Source organism: Malaya genurostris, chromosome 2, assembly GCF_030247185.1.
Source record: "Malaya genurostris strain Urasoe2022 chromosome 2, Malgen_1.1, whole genome shotgun sequence".
In the NCBI taxonomy this organism is placed as follows: Eukaryota; Metazoa; Arthropoda; class Insecta; order Diptera; family Culicidae; genus Malaya; species Malaya genurostris.
In genome coordinates, this window is record NC_080571.1 from 25,920,699 (window position 1) to 25,943,303 (window position 22,605).

Genomic DNA, 22,605 nt, shown 5'->3' on the forward strand with positions numbered 1-22,605 from the left:
CCATTAATAAACTTTGTTAGAGGTGTGCAAAACAGCTCATTTTGGTGAACAGCTCCGAACCGATCAGCTCACCAAAGTGAATCGATTCGATGTATCAGCTCATCAGCTCTTTTAGTTTAAACTTAGATTCATTTTGTGCACCGTTTTTCTTATGCCGGTTTTCTTTCATATGCATGATCGAAATTGAATCATTGATTTGCAATGATGCAATGAATGCAATGCGAATTAACTTATCTTTAATTGATGTCGACTAAATTGAATCTCTTAAAGAGCCGAAGATCCGATCAGCTCGTAGCGTGTTCCCTTCGTCATAATGCAGTGAACTGGGTAGCAAATGAGTGAGCTGGTGAGCTGCGGTTCTTTTGAAAAGAGCTGTGAGCTGTCAGCTCACTTCAATGATTCGATTCACTGGAACAGCTCAGGAGCGAATTGCCCATCTCTACTTTGTATGGAAATTCAGATACCTACCTTCTTAATTCGAATGTAAAATTAATTTATAATTGAGTTCTAGTTTAAACAATGTACTCGGACGGTAGTGATTATGAACCCGATTTTACTAACCCGTCATCAGACAAATCGTACTTCGATTCGATGTTGCGGTCATCAGACGGCAAGGACGACCGTTCGCCGCCAAAGCCGAGAAAGTATACCGAAAAAGATCTGAATCCTACCCAAAGAGATCCGCGCTGTGATGCAGATTGGCCTCTCGCGTGCTATTGGCCGGTATTCGTTAGTAACTTCAAATGCAAGGGCAACAGAAACGATTGGCACCTGGAGGTATCGGATTATTTCGCCTATAAGGGTCTACTCGCTCGAATGGTGCATTTTCGTGATATGAGCGATGATGTGTTCAAGCAATGTCAACGTTATACTTTTCTGCCGGATATGCTAGTTTACTTCACCAGCCAACAGGACGCGATGGATGCGATAAGGCTTTGTAATCGCGAGAACTATTACGGACACCGATTGAATGTTGTCTCTGGCCGCGAAGCTGATAATTTTGACAACGAGCGAAGTTTCCGAATAAAACTCTTGTCTAATAAGAGTGTTTTGAAAACTGAACAGTTGTTCGAAACTAAATTTGCCAGATATAACAAGGTGGATTGTGTGTTTCTACACGCTGTAAAAGAATTTGTCCTCCAGTTCGCCAACAAAAATGAAATGGTTTCGGCGGCTTGTAACGTTGTCAACATGATTGTTGTTCCTTTGACAGGGCGTGTTTCCAAGCAGAGATATCTGGAGAGCGATTTGAAACAGGAACTACTGGATAAAATCAAGTCGAACGATGAATTCATGGAAATGAAGCCTAGGAAGGAAGTCCTACAGGCGTTGCTGGATAGAAAAACAGTTGACGTCGATGTCAGCTGGCAAGGTCACTCTAGACCAGTACCTGGAAGAAGATACTCTAAACAATTAAAAGAAACAGCAAAGTATTTTAAACGCATAAGGCAACAACGAAAGGAAGACATACGACGAGGACTGCAAGAATATTACGTTACTCCAGAGTCCGAATGGTTTCTTCGGATTTTAGGAGTGGATCCAGCGATTAGAGATCAAATTAACTCTAAAAATAGGCAAAGGGGAAAATTTAAGTTTAATTATAAAAATAATTTCAGTGCAGTTTAAAAAAACAGATCCATTGTCGAAAGATTTCGTAGCATTTTGTATTGTGACACACAGAATCGACTACGAAGAGTATGGTCATGTTTTGCATCGGAATACAAGACGAAGATGGAAAACAATATGCTGAAAATAAAACAATAGTTTGCTAACAAATTAATGTATTTCAAGGTGTTGAAACGGCATACCATTGCCCCTAAACTGACGATCCTTGTTTTATCTTTTTCCAGTGTTCGGATGCTCTGAATGATGTATTTTCGCAAACTCGTCGCTTGGAGGGACTCACGCCTATCTTTGCCAGAAATGCCTTTGAAGACCTTTCAATTTCCCTTTTCCTGGCTTTCATCTTCTCGCTAGATATACCATCTTCTGCATCAGCAGGTTTTTTCTGCTGGTCCGCTTTTGCCAGAAATTTTTTGGTTTTGTTTTTCATTGCGAGTTGTCTACGCGAGAGCATCGGTTCCGTGTGACCCTGCCAGTCGAGGCCGCACGGCGGAATTTCCCCTTTCAATAAGGCCCGCAGTATGTGCTTTTCGGGTTTGATCTCCAAGAACTCTTCATAATGAATTTTATTAATCAGTTGCGCCCGTACATCCTTCTCGAGATAGCGCTGTTTACGAATACGTCCGGTAAGTGGACTCGGTACCATCCAGGCAACTTTACATAGGGCCGATATCATAGCAGCTTTATTGATAAATTGAACCAGGAACTCACTGGCGCTATGCTGGACCACCAGTTCGACTTTGCCGAATTTCGAGAGTGTTTGCTCATAATAATAGTCTGTTTTGTAGAAACTAGATTTGGCTAGCTGCTTCACTCGGAGGCTCCGATCGTTATCGAAATAATCGGCATCTCTGCCGGACAGAACGTTCAACCGATGTCCGTAGTAGATTTCACGGTGGCAATACCTAATCGCATTTTCGGCATCCTCCTTGCTGGTAAAATAAACCAACGTGTCAATGATGGAGAATTCTTTCTGAACTACTTTGAAATGCTTATCGGATGGACCACGAAGTAAAGCTGTTTTCACCAATAGGCCTTTGTATGCGAAGTATTGAAAGATATGTTTGTACCAATCAGCAAACGCAATAACCCGGAAGTTGCTCACATAAACAGGCCAGTAGCAAGCCAATGGCCAGTCTGGTTCGCAACGTGGATCCTTTTCCGTCGGACACAAATCGGCATCAGTGTACACTTTCCGGTGAATTGGCATTCGAAGATAGTTTTCCGAATCGAGCTCTTGTTCGGTAGCTTCATTGGCAGCTGTTAAAATTAATGTACCTACAGGATCAGTAAAATCAGGCTCACGTTCAAAATGATTTCGATGCATTTTTCTGTAAACTTTGTTCGGCAAATGGATTAACTGTCTTAGCCAGAGAAGACAACAGCAAAGCAAAAAAAAAACTTTGTTTATCAAGCAATTGTTGATAAAATGCACGATTAGGGATGGCGGAATGTTGATCGATTAGTCGATTAATAACCTATAGAAAATCGACAGAAATTTCATCGATTAGATTCAAGCTACACTGATAAAAATTTGCACGATCGATTCATATGTAAACAGCACTTCAATTTTTTATTTCAATGCATAACCAAAGCGATTTGTTTCAAGATTTCATGTGCAAATTCAATAGAATGCGAGAATTGTTTATTCTTCGCTATGCTATGAGTACAGCACAAACCCACATTATCGAAATGACGGAATGAGCAATGAATTCTTACTCGACTGCATGATTTTTTAGTGCTCGATCGGTTCAGTGCTAGAATTTTTGTCTGAGTTAGCTGCTCGATCAACCTTACACGCTTAGAAAAAGTTACTCAAAGTTTGAGTACTAGTTACTCATTTTCAAATGATACATGGAAACGTCAAAAATTGAGTAGTTATCATCAATGATATTGAGTAACTCCTACTCTAAATTTGAGTTTAACGCAATAGCTCGTTTTTTTGTTACTATTCGCAAGATCAGTCTAAAGGTTGTAATAACCATTTGTAGCAACAGGTTGTATATTTTGTTAGTGAGATCGCGTATTTCGAGGGTGAGTCGCTCAACACAAACGGTGTTGTGTCTGCAAAAACCGGAATGATAAACTCCGTGTTGTGCTTTAGAATGAAACCGAATATGCTCAAATGTCATTTATGAGGAATAAGTGTATGATTGGTGCCTGAGCATAACTGACATGTATGTTAATTTGCGATTAACACACTACTCCAAGCAACCAATACTTGATATAGTATTGAGTTCAATTACTTAATATTTTAATACAATACACTCAGAAAAGGAGAAATTTTTTTGCAAATTTGGTATATGTGAAATAAAATTTCACTCAAAATATGAGTGATAGTTACTCTATTTTTGGTACATGTACAAATAAAGTATTACTCGGTAAATGAGTAGATATTACCCAAATATCGTTTCCAGTGGAAGAACTCAAATTTGAATAACTTCGGAGTTACTCTAAATTAGAGTTGTTCCACTTTTTCTGTAGATGAGTGAGATCTTACTCATTTTTGAGTTACTATTTTTAAGCGTGTATCGAGAGTGACATTATAAATGTCGTTGAATATTCGCTTATTTTATGAATGTGTTAGTGTACACTCCAGCTATAGCCTACATTATCAGATCCGAATGGATTCCGAATCAATTCCGAATCAGCGAGAAATTTTCATTCGGAATTTCATGTGGAAATCATAATAGATTCCGAATCAATTCCAACTCCAGTGCAACAACCGATTCCGAATGAACCGGTTCGCCTACAACTGGTTGATTCAGAATTGTAATAAACTGACGTAGGCCGTTTTGTTAATTTCCAGCGAATTTCAACAGTTTATGTTGGGATTCTAAGAAGAACTGGTTATTTACTAGTTCTGTATATCCGGAAAACATGAAGATTTAAATTTGTATATTCAGTTGTATAATGTTTTCGTTTAAAAATAAACTGAAAATCAGCACGAAAACCCACATTATCGAAATGACGGAATGAGCAATGAATTCTTACTCGACTGCATGATTTTTTAGTGCTCGATCGGTTCAGTGCTAGAATTTTGGCCTGAGTTGGCTGCTCGATCAACCTGATTGACAGTGACATTATAAATGTCATTGAATATTCGCTCATTTTATGAATGTGTTAGTGTGAATTTTAAGCGACTTAAGCCATTTCACTACACTCCAGCTAGAGGAATGGATGATGCTGACTAAGGTAGGCCGTTTTGTTAATTTCCAGCGAATTTCAATAGTTTATATTGGGATTCTAAGAAGAACTGGTTATTTACTAGTTCTGTATATCCGAAAAACATGAAGATTTAAATTTGTATATTCAGTTATATAATGTTTTCGTTTAAAAATAAACTGAAAATCAGCACGAAAACGTGCAAAATCAGGAAAGAAGAAGAAGAAGACGAATTGACAATTCAGTCCGCATCTTCTCACTCAATTCCGAATGATTTCCGAATCAACCGGTTGTAGGCGAACCGGTTCATTCGGAATCGATTGTTGCACTGGAGTTGGAATTGATTCGGAATTCCACATGGAATTCGGAATGAAAATTTCTCGCCGATTCGGAATCCATTCGGATCTGATAATGTGGGTGAGAGTGCTATTGGCATATTGTCGCAAAACTGAAATGTAGAGGCACTGCTTGTTTAGAGATGATACTCTCAGCAAGAGCTGTCAAATCGGTAGGAAAATTTCTAATTACTCCACCTTTTCAACGATTTCTTTTGAAAACGGGCAAATTCATTTGAAAAATCATAGTAGAAGTTGAAGAAAAAGTTTTTACTCTGAGGTGGTAATGTTGATCTTAGTTCATTGTGCGAAAGGTACCGTTTATTCAGAATAAAGGACTATTCACACATTTCAGTTCCGTGACGGTTCAGTGAAAGTGCATTCAGTGCGCCGTCAGTGTTCTTTTTTATCGGAACCCTTCCGTTCCGTTTCCATGCTGATTCCGTTCCGGCACAGCCAATGGAATTACATACCGACTTCAGTGAAAATAAAAAAATATCGGTGACGACGAATTTGAGTTTGCCGGACGGACGCTACACTGACGGCGAGCTGAACTGAAACGGCACGGTGTCGGATAGGTGTAAATGCGCGCATAGAAAACGAATGAAATAATATCAGTATCCGTGCACGGTGTCGTGCCGGCACTGAACCGGACCGGACATGTGTGAATAGTCCTTAAAGCCTTAAACTTGGTTTGATACCATTTTTCAAATGCTTTAAAAAACACAAATAAAGTATCCAAAATAAATAGTACTCGATCGCTATACATTCTAGTACTCGAAAAATCAACATTACACTGGTTTCTGTTCCAAAAAATTTTGATCCGAAAATACCTAACCTTACCCAATTTCACACATTTCTGAAGATTTTCCATGTTTAATCGTAGTTTACACTAAAAAAAAGTAGTAGTAATCACTTCGAAATCGATTTTCTTCTACTCCGAGTGTACTTTTATTGCTGATATCTATTTGTACTATTGAATAAACGATAAAATTGTTGCAAATCAACACTGCCGATATGAAAATTTTCAAAAGAATCCTCCTTTTCTTGGTTCCATTTTTCATTGGCAGGTGTCGCTACCGGTAAATCAGCTTTGCGACAATGTGCCAATCCTCGCAAAAAAAAGATGTTGCCAATGATTTTTCGATTAACATTAGAAAAGGTCCCAAGTGCAAGTGACAGATTCTTTTTGTTTACTTACTCTTTCACTTCACGAACTCAGATGACACTCGATTGAATGACCGTTGTAAGCCGATAATCGCAACGTTTATTCCGTAGTTAGTGCGGCGTAAAGGAAGTCGAAGAAAAGCGTTGTTGCGGAGAGCTCGAGGACGAACATTGATGTTGACTTCACGGAGCAAAGTGGGGCAGTTGATCCTATCATTCAAAACATCTGCTATCATTAAAGCACGCGATAGCTCCCGTCTTACTTGCAGTGTGTCTAGACCGATTAGCAATCCGCGACTTTCATAGCTCGGTAGTTGATGAGGATTGGTCCAAGATAAACGGCGAAGAGCGAATCAAACGAATCTACATTGAATCGACTCGATTCTATTAACGCCATTGAGGTATTGAGGGTTCCAAACAGCTGAACAATATTCCAGAGTAGAGCGAATGAGTGAACAGTATAGGGATTTCAAGCAGTAAACATCCGTAAAATACATAGCCATTCTCATCACGAATCCAAGGCAGCGAGAAGCTTTAGCCACAATGTAGATGGTGTGTTGCTTGAATGTTAACTGCTCGTCAAGAAAAACGCCGAGGTCCTTGATGTACGTCGATCTACCAATCATGAATCGCGCAATAAAGTATTCAAATTTCAAAGGCACTTTTTTTCTTGTAAACGTAATGATCGAGCATTTTTCTGGACTAACGGTCATGTGATTCAATTTGCACCAATCCGAAAAGATTGCCATTTGTCGCTGAAGAAACGTCGCATCCTCTGAGTTGCGAATAACACGGTAGATCTTGAGGCCAATTCTTCCGAAGCACAATCGTCAAATTTAACCACAAGATGACGATTCCTGAGATATGACTGTATCCATCGAAGGACGTTTGTACCAAAACCAAGTCGATCCAGTTTTGCTATTGTGATGTCATGGTTAATTTTATCGAAGGCGAGGGAAAGATTACGCCCGTCTGAAAATCATTTGACATGGCGTTGGTCACGTAAGATGTAAAGGATAATAGGATGGTGGTTGTGGAACGCTTAGACATAAATCCATGTTGGGAATAATCGATATACTGCTTGCAATGATTGAAAATTGGAGTCAGTATTTCTTTTTCGAACAGCTTGGGGATAGCGCATATACAAGTTATACCACGGTAGTTGTTTATATCTCTTTTGTCACCTTTCTTGTAGACCGGAAACATGAATGAAGCTTTCCATAAGTTGGGGAATACTCCCATAGCTAGTGACATATTAAATAAACGGTAAAGAGGTTGAACATTTCTTTAAGATGACTGCTGGTATGACGTCTGGGTCTGCAGAGGTGGAAGCCTTCATACAAACGATTGCCGTTTGTATCGATTCCTCGTCTATATTGATCGAGTGCAAAGCATAATTGGATACAGGAACATTATTTGCGTCGCGTTTTATTTCCTGCGGAGATAGAAAATCGCAAGAGAAACCTTTCAACTCATATGTTTGGCACATAATATTGCCGCAATTATCAGAGAATATAAAGATTTTTGAGAACAAATAAAAATATCGATACAGTGACCCTTCAAACTGACATGTTAGGACATTTATCTAAATCATAAAGCTACACATTTTAGTCTTATGTTCGAAGCATTCGATATCAATATCTCCACACTTTAAATTTAAAAGCGACGAAACCTGCACGTGTCATTTGACGACACACTTTATGTTTATGCGTTCAACTTTTGAAATACAAATAGAACGTACTTGATTTTTTAGTGCGACTAGAAACATGGAATTCATTTAGAGAAACACTTCTGAAAAAAAGTTTTGATTTTTAGCAGTGCAAACATTCGTGAGTCGACACAGCAGAGATGCCAGATATTTTCATAGAAAATCTGTATTGCTTCGTATAAAATATCTGTATTTATCTGTATTCGCTAACAAAATGAAATTTCTACAATACAATTATGTTAAAAGGTGTTATTCCAATAGATCATAGTCATAGAATGGTAGATTCAATTTCATAGCTTCGTAAGTCATTGCGATGCTCAGAAGAATATTCAACGACGAAATTTTATAGTTTTTTTTCTATCAACAACAATTAAATTATGATTCCATATACATATCTAATTTGAAAATGTTTACTTCATAAGTTGAGATGGATTTCCAAAACCCAATATACAACGTCAAGTTAGGTAATACAACAGTCAGTCTGGCAATAATGTTTCATGATGCCAAGACTTGCCTAACTCTAAGTTCAATTTAGTTACAAATTTTAATATAAATGGATCTGTGTTCTTCATTCATGCTTTTGGTGAAATCTGTATAAATCTGTATTAAATTTAAGAAATCTGTACTCTGTATTAAATCTGTATACGCATGTAAAAATCTGTACACTCAAATAAATACTCACGTTCGAATTACTTGAAATTTCACGTAAACTGATTTTGAACGTTAATGTGAACATTTTACCTGACAAAGATGAATATTATGTGAACATCCCCTGATATGCATATAGCTATCACATATAAGTTACGTGAATTTCAGGTGTGAAAATTTAATTTTCAAAATGGCTAACAGTGTGAGTGCTCATAGCGTAAGTAATTATAAAATAGCTGTTGGGAAAATCTGTGCAAATGACAGCATTGATTTAAAGGTTTGCCGAAGCTACGAACAGGCGGTCGCCGAACTTCTCGAGGATTCCTCAACAGAGTTATCGAATTTCATCGAGGAGGATCAAATAGCCGACGAGTCTGTACACTTGGATAAGCCCAGTAAATGTTTCACTCCGAATTATTTGTTTCAACTGTTAAAAAAGAGTGAAACCGGTAAGAACATCATAAACCGATCCAAGAACGGTGAATTATCCGTCCCGAATCAATTGAAACTAGCAGAAGTGATTGCTAAGTATCATATTTTTCAAAAAAAAAGTTACCCAAAACGACCTAGAGTGTTATAGCTTGGCAGTCACAGCACTTTTTCAATTTGAAAGAAAGGTAGTATGATATAAAGCTAAATTTATGAAATTGTTCTAAAAAAGAAACTTTTCAGGAAAATTACTATGTACCGCACGGCGGTGATAGGAAAAACTCTGGCGGAAAAATTGCCAATAAAATTGGCAATTTAAAACAAAGTAGAAGGAAAAGCGAATCGAGAGAAGAAAAATATCTGAAAAACTTGAAACGTCGTGTCAGTGTTGAAGAAACAACAATTAATTCAGATGCAACCGAGTGGCTAGTATCGAATCAACAGCCGTGGTCTACTGTTCTAGACAAATGGTCGATGCGCTTTGAAGACAGGAAGGGAATGCTGAAAAATTTAAAAGTTGTGCCGCAATTATTAAAAACATTTCCGCATTATACTGACATTTTCGGTTATGTTAAAAAATAACTTGATAAAACGTTAACATATTTATTATTATTTAATAGATGAATGTTATTTAATACTTAATATAGATCGATTCAGATTTTCTACAACTTTTCCCTGATGCGTCCAAAGGAATCGAGGAGTTAAAAACGATTGCAGAAACCTTGAAGCCTTACTTCAGAACAAAATCGTACGATTCATCGGCCGAGAAATTATCTTGAAAGTTCAAATGCAGGTATGTACAACTTATTATCCAACGATATACTAAGATTTAGATGTGATGAGTTAGCATTTTCACTTATTGAATTATCAGTAACATTAGACGTTAAAAACAACTGTTATTCAATTTTCTTTTATTTTACCAACGTGTTGTTAAATATCTCCCAACAAATTTGTTTTTTTTTTGTCACGAGTAATAAAACTTCACAATAGGTATATAAATATAACATTAGTGCATTACATTATGCTTCGTATACATGGCTTGCTTTATGTAATATGGCACCGGTGTTTCGTTATCGGTCTGATTATAGAGGTTTTATCCTCACAACAGCCAAATATTCTGACATTATGTGCGGGGTTGAATTCTTGCGTGTTTCGTGATCAATTTACCCATTCCGCTATAGCAGCCCTCAACAGGCAGTTAGTTTATATTTCCAAGTTAATGGTGCTTGTTTACAACTTAGTCAGTTATAGGTTTTATTTAACCCGGTTTTAACCATTGTTGTATCATTCATAACTTGGAGTATACAGAAAAATCACATACGTGCCATTCAACGCTATATTGATGAATCCAATGTATTGCGCAATCTGAAATAAACATGCGTCAAAAGCATAATCATTAAACCAAAGTACACTAAAATATCTGAGTATTGTTTGTTGTATCAAATAAATAAATGTACCCAAATGTATGTGTTACATCGATGACGATTTTTATATTTCGTCAGTTATCCAAATTGTTATTGATAAACCATTCATTAGAACTAAATGAAAAACGAACACATGCTAATTTTGGTACATATCCTTTGGCAACTCCAATCAGCATCGATTAGGTTTGTTATGATGTCATTGTTTATTTGCTCGATTTTTCATATTAATGAAACAAACCGATGTTTTGTTGAAATATATTTTATTTGATAAACTGAAATCCAGAATTCCAAATTTCATAGACATTTAACTAAATTTGAAAGATACATACCTTGAATCAAATCCAAGAGTCCAAATAAATAATCCTCAGAAATAGGTTCATGATTATTTCTATTATATTAAGAATAAATCATGTTATAAGTCTCGACATAACAATAAATCAATAGTTCCACGACAAAAGGGCCATGATTTATGAAAATTATTTTCTGTGATTCATCGTCTTTTTTGTATAAAACTATTTCGTGGCGGTAAAACTTGTGCATACGTTCTGAACATGAATTATAAAAGTCCATCATATTTCCTCGTTTTTGCATTTCGAAGTTTATTTGGTGTCAATAAAGGCTACGGCAAAGAACATCATAATGGCGGCCATGAAATTTTCTTTAATGCAAATTACACTTAATCTAAGAAGCAATGAATCAAATAGCCCACAAAAAGAGTGTCATAAATGTACTTCAGAACCCTCAAATTTGCTCTGAGTGGAACTGTCATTAAATGAACACGCACACACACAAAACTAGATTTATGAAAGAATTTAACTGACAATAATGTTTTAAAGAAATTTTTTTAAAGCAATATTTAGAGTGTTTGCATGCTTTTATTCTAGTACAAATTGATTTATTTTTAGTCCAGTTGTTAGTCTAGGTAAAAGGTTTTATAGAAGCTTTAAAAACTATGATATTACTTGTCAAAAGCGACACTTATTATAGTTGTTATAAAACAAGTAGTGATTGAACAAGCAATTACAAAACTCCTATAAATTATAATCAAAACCATAAGGCATTCGAATTGTTACTTGGGTGTACTCCTAAAATACCGACAATTCACGGATCATACAGATAAATACCGGTTTTGGTTTTTAGACATGAGAAAATGTTGTCAAGGAACCTTTTTTTTCGCTCACCTTAATGAGCTTTGGTGCCATGTGCTTATGAAATTCTGATACCGATAGATTTTTGCGCCGAATACAATTTTTGGACAAATGACCTGACAACGCTGTCCGTGAATGAAAAATGGGGGCAGAGATGCCAGGTGAAAATATCAAATATCTTCAGGCAGGATTGAAAAAGTATGTTAACTTGAAAAATAGACTTCTTGGCAAAATAGGCTAAAAAATCTGTGGTTTTACAGAAACATCTGTGAATATGGTAACTCTGGTTGCTATCACTCGCAACTTTGCCAGGTATACCAATGTTCTAATAAAATACTGTTTACTATTTTTTTCATTTTTCATAAAGATAAATATTGCTTTGGGTTGAATTGACGAAAGGTGTTGGTGAAATCGTGTTTTTACGCATTAAAACGATCGAGTCACAGTTGGTTTTTTTTATCACAGATGTAACAGATAGATTTTTGTGACTAAAACAGATTTTCGAACAAAATACCCGGTATCTATGATCAACCACGTCCCCAAACCCTAAAAAAATGCATCTTGAACAGTTTTAAACATAAGAAAAATCTATAACTAGCTCCGAACTATCTATTAAGTTCACTGTTTTGTGTATTTTTTCGTGAATGTAAATACTAATCAATAGTACAGTTAAAATTATAAGTTTACTGTGTTTTGTTAAAATTATTCTGGGTAGGCTTCGTTGCTTTAAAAAATATCATCCACATATTCAACTGTAAAATTATCGAACTTGCGATTATGTAGACACAGAGTAACAATATGTTTTGAAACAATATAACAACATCTATAAGTAACATTATAGGTGTAATTTGGAATAGTCTCAGTATATAACTAATCAAATTTAAATTCTAATCTAGTGCTTTCTGTATTTTTTTTTCAGATACTAGAATTTGCGCCTTACTGCTTTTGTTGAACACTGTGTTGGCTCCTATTTCCGTCGCTGCAAGATACAAACCGACGATTACTGTAGCGCAAAAATATCTTGTTATTTACAAAAATATCTTGTTATTTACGATAATCTACGCTGCGAACTTTCCTCGGCGGCTAGAGCAACGGACGTGCTCATCAAGTTAACAGCAGTTCTTAACTTACCGTATTCGAAATTGTCTAAGCTGGTGTGGCATTTTCTTAGTGGAGTTGTATATAAAATTCCTCAACGTGAATCGTACGCAGCCATAGACCAGATACGCCACTTTTTGGATGCGAATTCATCGACGACAAATTGTTCTCAACCATAAAAATGTTTCTCTGTATGCTGAAGGATTGTACCTGTTCGTTTAACAACGCTCATGAGTATCTTAATCATTTGAAAAAAATTCACTTGATACCAACTTCATTCAGATATATATGTACAGAAGACAAATGCGGTCAAATTTTTTCCCTTACAAAAACATACCATTAATCATCTACCAACTCTTACTAAGAACAAAAGACAAAATCAACCTCACCTCAATTCAGACTCAAATGGCATTTATGTATCATCAGATGTAATATGTAATAAGAAAACTGAACCAAACGAAGATTTAGATAATATTCATTGCACAAGTAGTTATGATGAAATTGAGAGGGCTGCCTTTAATTTTACGTTAAAATTACACTCAAGAAGCAATTTCACTAGAAAATATATACACTGTACAAAGTGAAGTATCAGAGTTACTAACAGTACTTTCAAGTAACATTATTGATTTGAACGTAGCTTCGCCAAATCCAAAAGTGGATTTTAAGTTTAAGAATACAATATGTAAAATGAAATCTCTTTTCAGTGGAATAAATTCCGATTACAAACTGTTTAAGTATATTAAGTCAAACTCTGGCTTACCGTTACCATTCAAAAAGGAAAAAAATCAGTAGTTTCAATTCAAGAACTAGTAATGTATAATGAAACATTGCCTCAGACTTTAATTATAAAACTGGTCACACAAATTATAAAACTGGTCAGTTTGTTGCAGAATTGTTTTCGAATACAGTTTTATTGTACGAGATAATAGAAATCATTTTGTTAGATAAAAAAAATAATTTGATTTTACAAGTGTGGAAAGTTGGCTGTTTCCATATTCATTATCAGGCATTGGTGCTACCTCAATAGTTGAAATTATTTGTATAGACTACTTCACAAAACCACCATTTTCGATTTGTATCACTAATCGTACTATAAACGATGAACTAAAAGGAAGAAGAATGCTTTTCAGAATGAAAAATTCATTTGAATGATTCCTGATGAGGATATTGAATAGAAAAAATCAAGTATTTTAAAATAAAAAAAAAACTGAATAATGTGAGTTATCTTTCACGTCATGAATATCACATCCTTTTAGATACGATTAATGCATAAACCAACTAGAAACTATTTTTGGGTTATGTAGGCATTACATAACATCAAGTAAAAATTACCTATTTTGCATGTGATTTTTACATGAATTTCCTACAATTTTTATATGCCTTCAGGTAAATGTAACCTATATGATATGTAAAACATATATTCATTAAATATATTATTTATCAACATTCAAAGTAACAATCATCCATCGAGCAGGTAGTTATTACATGAATACCACTACATTGTATGTGAAAATCATGTAACTTTTATTAGATTATGAATTGAATAGAAACTAAATGTCATTCCTTTAAAAACTATGTGAAAAGTAGGGTGGAAAATATTCACATAACTTTTCACGCAAATATGATCTGTTTTATTTTTTGAGTGTATAATACAGATAAATCTGTATAAATGGCATCTCTGCGACACAGCGCTTGGGATTGACGTATCTAAAAAAGGCCTTTTCATCGTAGCCATTTCTGTCTTCGATCAAAATCAGTTTTCAGAATCTGCATTCAGAATTTGCTTGCTAAGTTGTCGAACAAATGGATTGTACGGAGAAAACAGAAATGCCGCAAGGTAAATATTCGATTAATTCACCAAGAGTTTTTTTTTCTAATCAAAACCATGAATTTGATGTTCTAATTTTCATCCTAAGGCGATTCATCGGGTGGTCTGAAAACATTAACCTGCAACAGTGACGAGGAGCCGGATTTCACTGATGGTCAAAGTTGCAACCAACCGGCTAACGGTGATGATTCCGAAGACGATCAGCTAGAACGTGTTCCACTAGGTAGATGCTACAAGCCGGAAGATCTTTATCCGACGGTGGCTGCTTCTTATGTGCCAACCTGGCCGCTTGATCTGTATCATCCAGTGTATGTCGGCAATTTTAAAGTACTTTCTTGGGATGAGAACAACTGGTATGAGCAAGTGTCTACGTACTTCGCTTACAAAGGACTGCTAACAAGGATGGTCTACTTTCACCAATCGGAAAGTGATCCTTTTTTTGAGTTCCAGAAGACTAATCAGTTGATAGACATGCTTGTTTATTTCACGTCGCAAAAAGATGCGTCTATGGCGATATCACTTTGCCATAGAGATTCGTATTACGGACACAAGTTGAATGTGCTCTCTGGACGTAAGCCACAATACTTTCAACCACCCATAAGTGTTAGATTTGAACACAATTCCTACAAAATGCATCATATGTCGGAGTCATTTGTCGAACAAGCGTTAGCATGTTTTGGTGATGTAAGGTACATAATGAAAGATTCCTTACAAGGAACGATGGTTGAGTTCGGTTCGAAGAGAGCAATGCTTGCTGCTGTCGCTAGCCAGTCTATGTACAAGCCGGTACAAGTGAAACCCAGTGTAATGAAACAACGATTCATCGAAGAAGACGTCAAATCGGAGATTGATGAAGTATTAAAATCTAATCCTTCGTTCATGGAAATGAAACCTAGACGAATCATACTTCAATATTTGTACGAAGGAATACGGCCCTTGGTTGACACGACCTGGATGAATCATGATGTACCCAAACGATCAAAATTCGAAGCTGAGTTTCGTAAGAAAAAAAGCGAAAGAACACGTTTCTTGATTCGCCGATTACAAAAAAGACGAAAAAACAAAAGGGCTGGCAATAATCCTGAGCCTGATGAGAAAACCTCGAACACAGATGAACCGAAGCCGACTCCACAAGCCCAACCGGCTAGAAATCCGCCGGAGAATCAGAAATCGATGAAACAAGCGCGAGCGGAGACATTAGAAGCTGTCAATTCGTTCCTCCAAAGACATGGTGCGCCACCGATGTCACGAGATACGGTTAACAGGCTAAAAGATCAAAGCAGAGCTGCGATACGGCGGAACAGGCAGCGGCCAAGAGGAAAGAACTTTTAAATGAAATTCAATATGACTACATGTAATTGACGATATAATTCAATCATCTACAGTTTACTTTCAAATATAAAATACTAGCGTGAATTTAATTGTTTTGAATATTTGTTCGGGTGTCAAGTGTAACGTCGTGCTGAGTTCTAAGTACTCGTTTAAATCTGTTGGCCTTAGCCTATGGACATACGTAGTAAGTCATATTATGCGACAGTATTTCTCTAATCGATCACGCCATTCTGGACGAGTTTCAAGTTCGGCTAGCAACTAGCCACGCAATTATACTTCAAGAATCGGCAGCGAAATCTGAAAGTGACACGTAACGTAACGAAAACGACCGAATGCTGGATCTATGCTTCTCGAGCAGAGCAGATGTTGCACCTATAATTAGTGCCTCACCGTTTCCTTTGGTCAAATCTGTTCGACATCACCCGCCACTTCATATTGTGCTCAACTCTAATCTTCCACCAGATGGCTACAACACGACCGACATCATCAGCTATAATTTTAATAAAGCTGACTACACTAAAATGACCGACTTTCTAATACATATTGACTGGGAGGAAATTCTCGACAATGATGATGTCAACGCTGCTGTACAAACGTTCTCTAACGTCATGAGCTACGCGATTGACTTCTTTGTACCAAAACGATCCAAACGGCTTTCCCTGCATCCACCATGGCGGACCACCGTAGTGAGACAACTGAAAACGACTAAAAGAGCCGCCCTAAAACGGTATTCAAAACATGGAGGATACACACTGCGTAATCAATATGTCCAGATCAATCAATTATATAAGAAAACTGTCAAGCGTTGTCATGTCAACTACTTGAAAAATGTACAACGGAAATTGAAATCCAATCCGAAGTCTTTTTGGAAACACGTGAACGAGCAAAGGAAGGAGTCTGAGTTACCTTCAATAATGAAGTTTGGAGAGTTTACTGGTTCGTGTAAGCGGGAAATCTGCCAGCTTTTTTCGGAAAAAAATTTCTCGTGCCTTTACAAACGAAACCTTAAGCCCGCAACAAATTACACTCGCTGCGCCCAACGTTCCAGAATCTAATAATTCTTTAAATCTCATTCATATTGACGAGGACTCGATTCGGACGGCAATCGCTTGCATGAAGTCGTCTACCTCCTCTGGCCTTGACGGCTTACCGGCAGTTATATTGAAAAATTGCTCGACTGGTGTAATTGCTCCCCTTTGTCGACTATTTCGGATGTCACTCTCTAAAGAAGTTTTTCCCAACTTATGGAAATCTTCTTTTATGTTTCCAGTGTATAAGAAAGGTGACAAAAAAGACGTGAACAATTACCGTGGCATCACATCGCTTAGTGCAGTTCCTAAACTGTTTGAAAAGGTTATTCTGACACCGATTTTCAACCACTGCAAGCAATCTATTGTTGACACTCAACATGGTTTTATGCCCAAGCGCTCCACAACCACCAACCTATTGTCATTCATGTGCTACGTGACTGATGGTATGTCAAAAGGCTTACAAACAGACGCTATTTACACGGATCTCTCTGCTGCCTTTGGTATAATAAATCACAATATAACAATTGCTAAATTGGAAAGACTTGGATTCGGCTCTAACATCCTTCGGTGGCTGCAGTAATATCTTGTAGATCGTCGTTTAGCAGTGAAAATCGGCGATCACGTTTCCAATAAGTATCGCTTCGTCCGGAATTCCGCAGGGTAGTCATCTCGGGCCTTTAATATTTTTACTGTATTTCAACGACGTCAACTTTACTCTAGAGGGCCCTCGTCTATCGTTTGCCGATGACGTTAAGATCTACTATTACATTCGAAGACCAGAAGATGCAGGTTTTCTTCAACGACAATTGTTGAGCTTCGCCGAGTGATGTAAAGTAAACCGTATGAAATTGAATCCTGACAAATGCTCGACCATCACGTTCTCGAAGAAGGAAGAGCCATTTCATTTTGATTACTTTCAGGAAGGATCCCCGATAGTCAGAACGACGTGTGTTAAAGACCTTGGTGTCTTTCTCGATGAACAACTGACATTCAAGCAATACATTAGCTATATCGTTTCTAAAGCTTCTCGCAACCTAGGATTTGTAATGAGGATGGCTAAACATTTTACAGACGTGCACTGTTTAAAATCTCTGTTTTGCTCGCTTGTTCGTTCATCCTTGGAGTACTGTTCTGTCGTTTGGAACCCTCACTATATAAACGGAGCTCATAGAATCGAATCGATACAACGCAGATTCATTCGTTTCGCCCTACGGCGCTTACCGTGGAACAATCCTCACCAACTACCAAGCTACGTAAGTCGCGGGTTATTAATCGGTCTCGATACACTACAAGTTCGTCGAGATGTTGCACGTGCTTTATTGATAGCAGATGTTCTGACCGATAGGATTGACTGCCCTGCTTTGCTCCGCGAAATTAATATCAATGTCCGACCCCGGGCTCTTCGCAACAGTGCATTTCTTCGACTTCCTTTATGACGAACTAACTACGGTGCTAACAATGCTATTATTGGCTTGCAGAGATCATTCAACCGCGTTTCATCAGGATTTGACTTCAATCTATCACGCAGTAGGATACTTGGAAATTTTTTTATATATTACTAGAAATTATCATTAGGACCATATTGTGTCTGTTGATTATACCTAAATAAATAAATAAACAAATAAACAAACTTTGAGATGATGATGGAAACATACACCGAACAGACTGTCAAAACTAGGCAAATAGGACAGGCTATAATTTTGTCGGAAACAACATACATGCCAGGAAGAAGCTCTAGGAGAAGAAACGCTTTGCGCCTCACAACGAATATTGAGTTCGATAAAATTGAATGCTTTGGTCATAACAAATGGAAATGGAATCCGGCAGCCAAAAGTAGATAGGGGTTTCTGCTTCCATGCCGTAAAAGGCCACAGGAATTTCTCTTTTCCTACTTTATGTTACCAGCACATTTTTTTTTATAAATAAACCATTGGTTGGTTCAACTAAATAAACACTATTATGCACTCCTAATTTTTCAATACAATTGAAGGATAATCTAATCTGGAAGAAAACTTATTTCTCATTCCTAAATACTATAGGTTGTGGTGAGCTCAATTCATAAGCGTTTCTCATCGCTTATTCTCAAGGTGGGATTCGTTAGCGGTGCTTCCATCAAAATTGTTCCGTTTAGTTATTGTTTATAGTTTTCTTTATTTATTTCATTCATTAAAAATTTAGTTTTATAATGCATGCTGTTTTAATACTTTGTTTAGTGTTTGTGTGACCAATCTGTCCAGGTGATTTACGATTTAAATAGTCTATGTAGGTCCTTCGAATAGAATGGCCAAGGCTGAATTCTTTTTGGTTCAAACGTCTTGGTTGTTTTAGATATTTTCATTTGAAATAGTGGAACTATCTGGGCATTTACTGTGACAGACAGGTAGAAGATCAAGGCAAACTAGAAATTTATATTGGAACTGTTAGGATGAGAGTAACTACAGAAAATAAAGTTTCACTGTGAGACAAACTAAGAATCGCTAAGCTAGAGCGATAGTTGTTCGTAAGAATCGGCTCATTCGAAAATAAATAAAAATCAAATAAGCAAACTATCGTCTTCTTTTAGAATTATCATACAACCTCAGTTTAGAACTTATTGACTGTCAATTAAAATAACTCTAAAGTTATCTCCCGGTAACCGGCTGCCTAGAGACTGAGGAAAAAACTATTTGTTAGAAATTAGCCAACGCATTTCGACTATTTTAAATCAGACGTCTGCTATGAATAAGTTACCTCATAAAAAAATTGTCTTCGATATCACGTTTTGAGGTACGATTTTAAATTAGTTTGGTTTCAAATCGCGTGACAGCCGTCCTGAAAATTTTAACTTTACCCGTTAGTAAGTTTCGTTGGACATTACCTAAATAACCATATGCATTATATCACTGCACATTTACAACTTTATTTTTACAACGTTTTTCCAATTTTTCAATACCATGTCTATAAAAAAAAATTATCTTTCGCTTCAAAATAAGCTTCAGTTTCAGCGATGACCTCCTCATTTGAGCCAAATCTTTTTCCCTGAAGAATTGTTTTAAGATCAGCAAAGAGCCATTAGTCACTGGGGACTAAATCTGGCGAGTATGGGGGGTGGGGAAGCAGATCAAAACCCAATTCGTTCAATTTCGCCATGGATGGAACAAAAACTGCATTCATCGACTCGTTGCTGTTTTTGTTCCATCGAAAGCAATCGCGGCACCCACTTGGAAAAAACCTTTTTCATGCTCAATTTTTCATGAAGGATATATACACTGAATACACTTCCATATGATATCTGTGTTATCTCAGCAATCTCACGGAGCTTCACTTTACGATCTTTCGTTATAATTTTTGTCACTTCACTCACATTTTCCGGTGTAACGGCTTCCACAGGTCTACCCGAGCGTTCCGCGTCATTTGTGTCGGTACGACCACGTTTAAACTCGGCGAACCACCGACAAATCGTTGCTTTTGATGGACAAGAGTCCGGATAACATTTTTCAATCCATTGTTTCGCTTGCACGGTGTTTTTACCCATTAAAAAACAATGTTTTATCAAAACACGAAACTCGGTTTTTTCCATTTTTTAAACAAACTACAAAACGACTTTACTCCAACCTCGATAACTCAGCTGTTTCTGGTCGGATCGACTTAAAATTTTGACCCGTTTCAAGTTTCAGATCCGGCAATTGATATAGTGCAAAATACAGTTCTACAATTCAGTTTCAAACCCCAGCTACAGATTTCATTTTTAGAACCCTGATTCTGTATTCATTTCCAGGATCCAGTTCCCGAATTCTGGTTTGGAATTTAGTGCGGGGTGCGGATTTCCGGATTTTTGTTTTTTGCTAACTAATCCAACGATGCGGGCGGCAAAACTCTAATTTTGCCCCGGGCGCTAAATTTCCTCGGTACGCCACTGACACTACCCCAAAAATGCATGAAAAAAAAACTATACAGACTGAGCAGAAAAATATTCTTTACAGCAAAAATATTCTTAGATTCAAATGAAAGTTCTTTAACCCATAATAAGTTCCTGAATTTCATTCGGATCAGACTTCCGGTTTCGGAGTTATGGGGTAAAATATGCAAGAAAATGAAAATATGTGTTCTTACTTTTCTCATAGATGGCGCGACCGACTTTCACAAACTTATGTTCAAATGAAAGGTCCTGTGGTTCCATACGGAATTACTGAATTTCATCCGGATCCCGAAATATATATGGTAAAGTGTGTTAAAATTTTTCATACCATCAATGAAAGGGCAAAAAAACGTAAAACATTTTCTAAATCGACCTCAAATATTCTCCAATTGATATTTTTTTTTATCAGTAGACGGTCAAACAAATCGATTTCGGTTAATCTTTTAAGAATTGAAGAAAAATATTTTGAAGAATGCCACAGTATTATATATGATAGTATGATCGATATGAGAAAGGCATCATTACACCACTAGGTAGATTAAAACAGGTTTTTTAGCTTTGATATCAATATTCCTCTTCAATTTTCAGCAACAAACAATGTTGATTCACATTACTCGTTTGGTTTAACGTTTGACGGATCGTTTGGTTCCATTAGCGGCCCACGTGACTATATTATTGTCAATTCAAAGTATTGTCAATAACGTCAATTTAATTGACTTAGTAACTTAAGTCCGTATTTTTCGAAAAAAAAAATCAAGCGCTTGGAGCTTTAAATATTTCAACTGAACATTAAAATATTGAGAGAAGAGGTCATTGCACATATTTAACAGTTTATCTCTGGAGAGAAAGAACTGTGGGATTGATGAGCAGTTTTGATTTTTTTGACAATATTTTCGTCAATCCAATAGCGGCCCTTACACGAGCATTAAAAATGTCATTTTAAATGATGACTAAATAATGATGTATTTCAAATTTGTTAGAAATCTCGTCATTAGTGCACCATTACACGTTCATTAAAATGATATTATTTTTTAGTAATGACATTTTTAATGAAGTATAATGAAGTTTCCATTACACGATCAAAAGTATTGTCAATACTCCTTGTATTTACAATAACATTGTCTCGTGTAAGAGTCGCTTAAGGACCGCTAAACGCTTGATTTTTTCGAAAAATGCGGACTCAAGTTACCAAGTCAGTTGGATTGACGGTATTGACAATACACTAAGGTCTTTTTTATGCAATTTTTTACGCGACTTTTTTATGCGAATTTTCAGAGTTATGCGGTTTTTTATGCGAATTTTCAGAGTTATGCGGTACGTAAATTCGCATAAAAAAAGACTTCAGTGTACTTTGGATTGACAATAATTTTGTCACGTGTAAGGGCCGCTTTATTGCGTTTTCCGCAGTGTTCGGAATTCCTCTTCAAAGTGGATATTAACAGTTGGCTTATTGTCCGTTATCCCGGAATTTGGGATTAATGGGACAAATAATGAATATGGGAATGAGAAAGCAGAAATATGCCAAAAAGAAAGTAAACAATGAAAATCTGTCATTAGCTTGTATGCCCTTTTGAAATATTTACGTCGAAATGAATAATGCGAGATCTCATGGACTACTAGATTTTTGAAATTGTACACGTGAAGTGACAATCATAATAACCCTTCGAACAGTAAACCATAGCTTGCTTGTTTAAAGTAATCATTTTCCATTCAAAAAACATCCACATTCCCTATTCAAATATATTTGCAAAAAGGTTCTGTTTTTTGAAAG

General features: G+C 36.6%; 2 protein-coding genes across 2 annotated transcripts; one reads left to right on the forward strand and one right to left on the reverse strand.

Annotated features, from left to right (window-relative positions):
- The first annotated feature begins 35 nt into the window (after window positions 1-35).
- Window positions 36-15,989, forward strand: LOC131427199 (uncharacterized). The gene is made up of 3 exons (XM_058590182.1): window positions 36-1,620; window positions 1,851-2,001; window positions 14,662-15,989. Exons 1-3 carry the CDS (start codon window positions 520-522, stop codon window positions 15,903-15,905), a joined length of 2,496 nt encoding a protein of 831 aa, XP_058446165.1. The 5' UTR covers window positions 36-519; the 3' UTR covers window positions 15,906-15,989.
- LOC131427615 (uncharacterized) lies at window positions 1,572-3,077 on the reverse strand. Its single transcript, XM_058590982.1, has 2 exons — window positions 1,809-3,077; window positions 1,572-1,746 (listed from the first exon to the last, which is right to left on the reverse strand). The coding sequence occupies exon 1, from the start codon at window positions 2,948-2,950 to the stop codon at window positions 1,817-1,819; it is 1,134 nt and encodes a 377-aa protein (XP_058446965.1). The 5' UTR covers window positions 2,951-3,077; the 3' UTR covers window positions 1,572-1,746; window positions 1,809-1,816.
- Window positions 15,990-22,605: the final 6,616 nt, after the last annotated feature.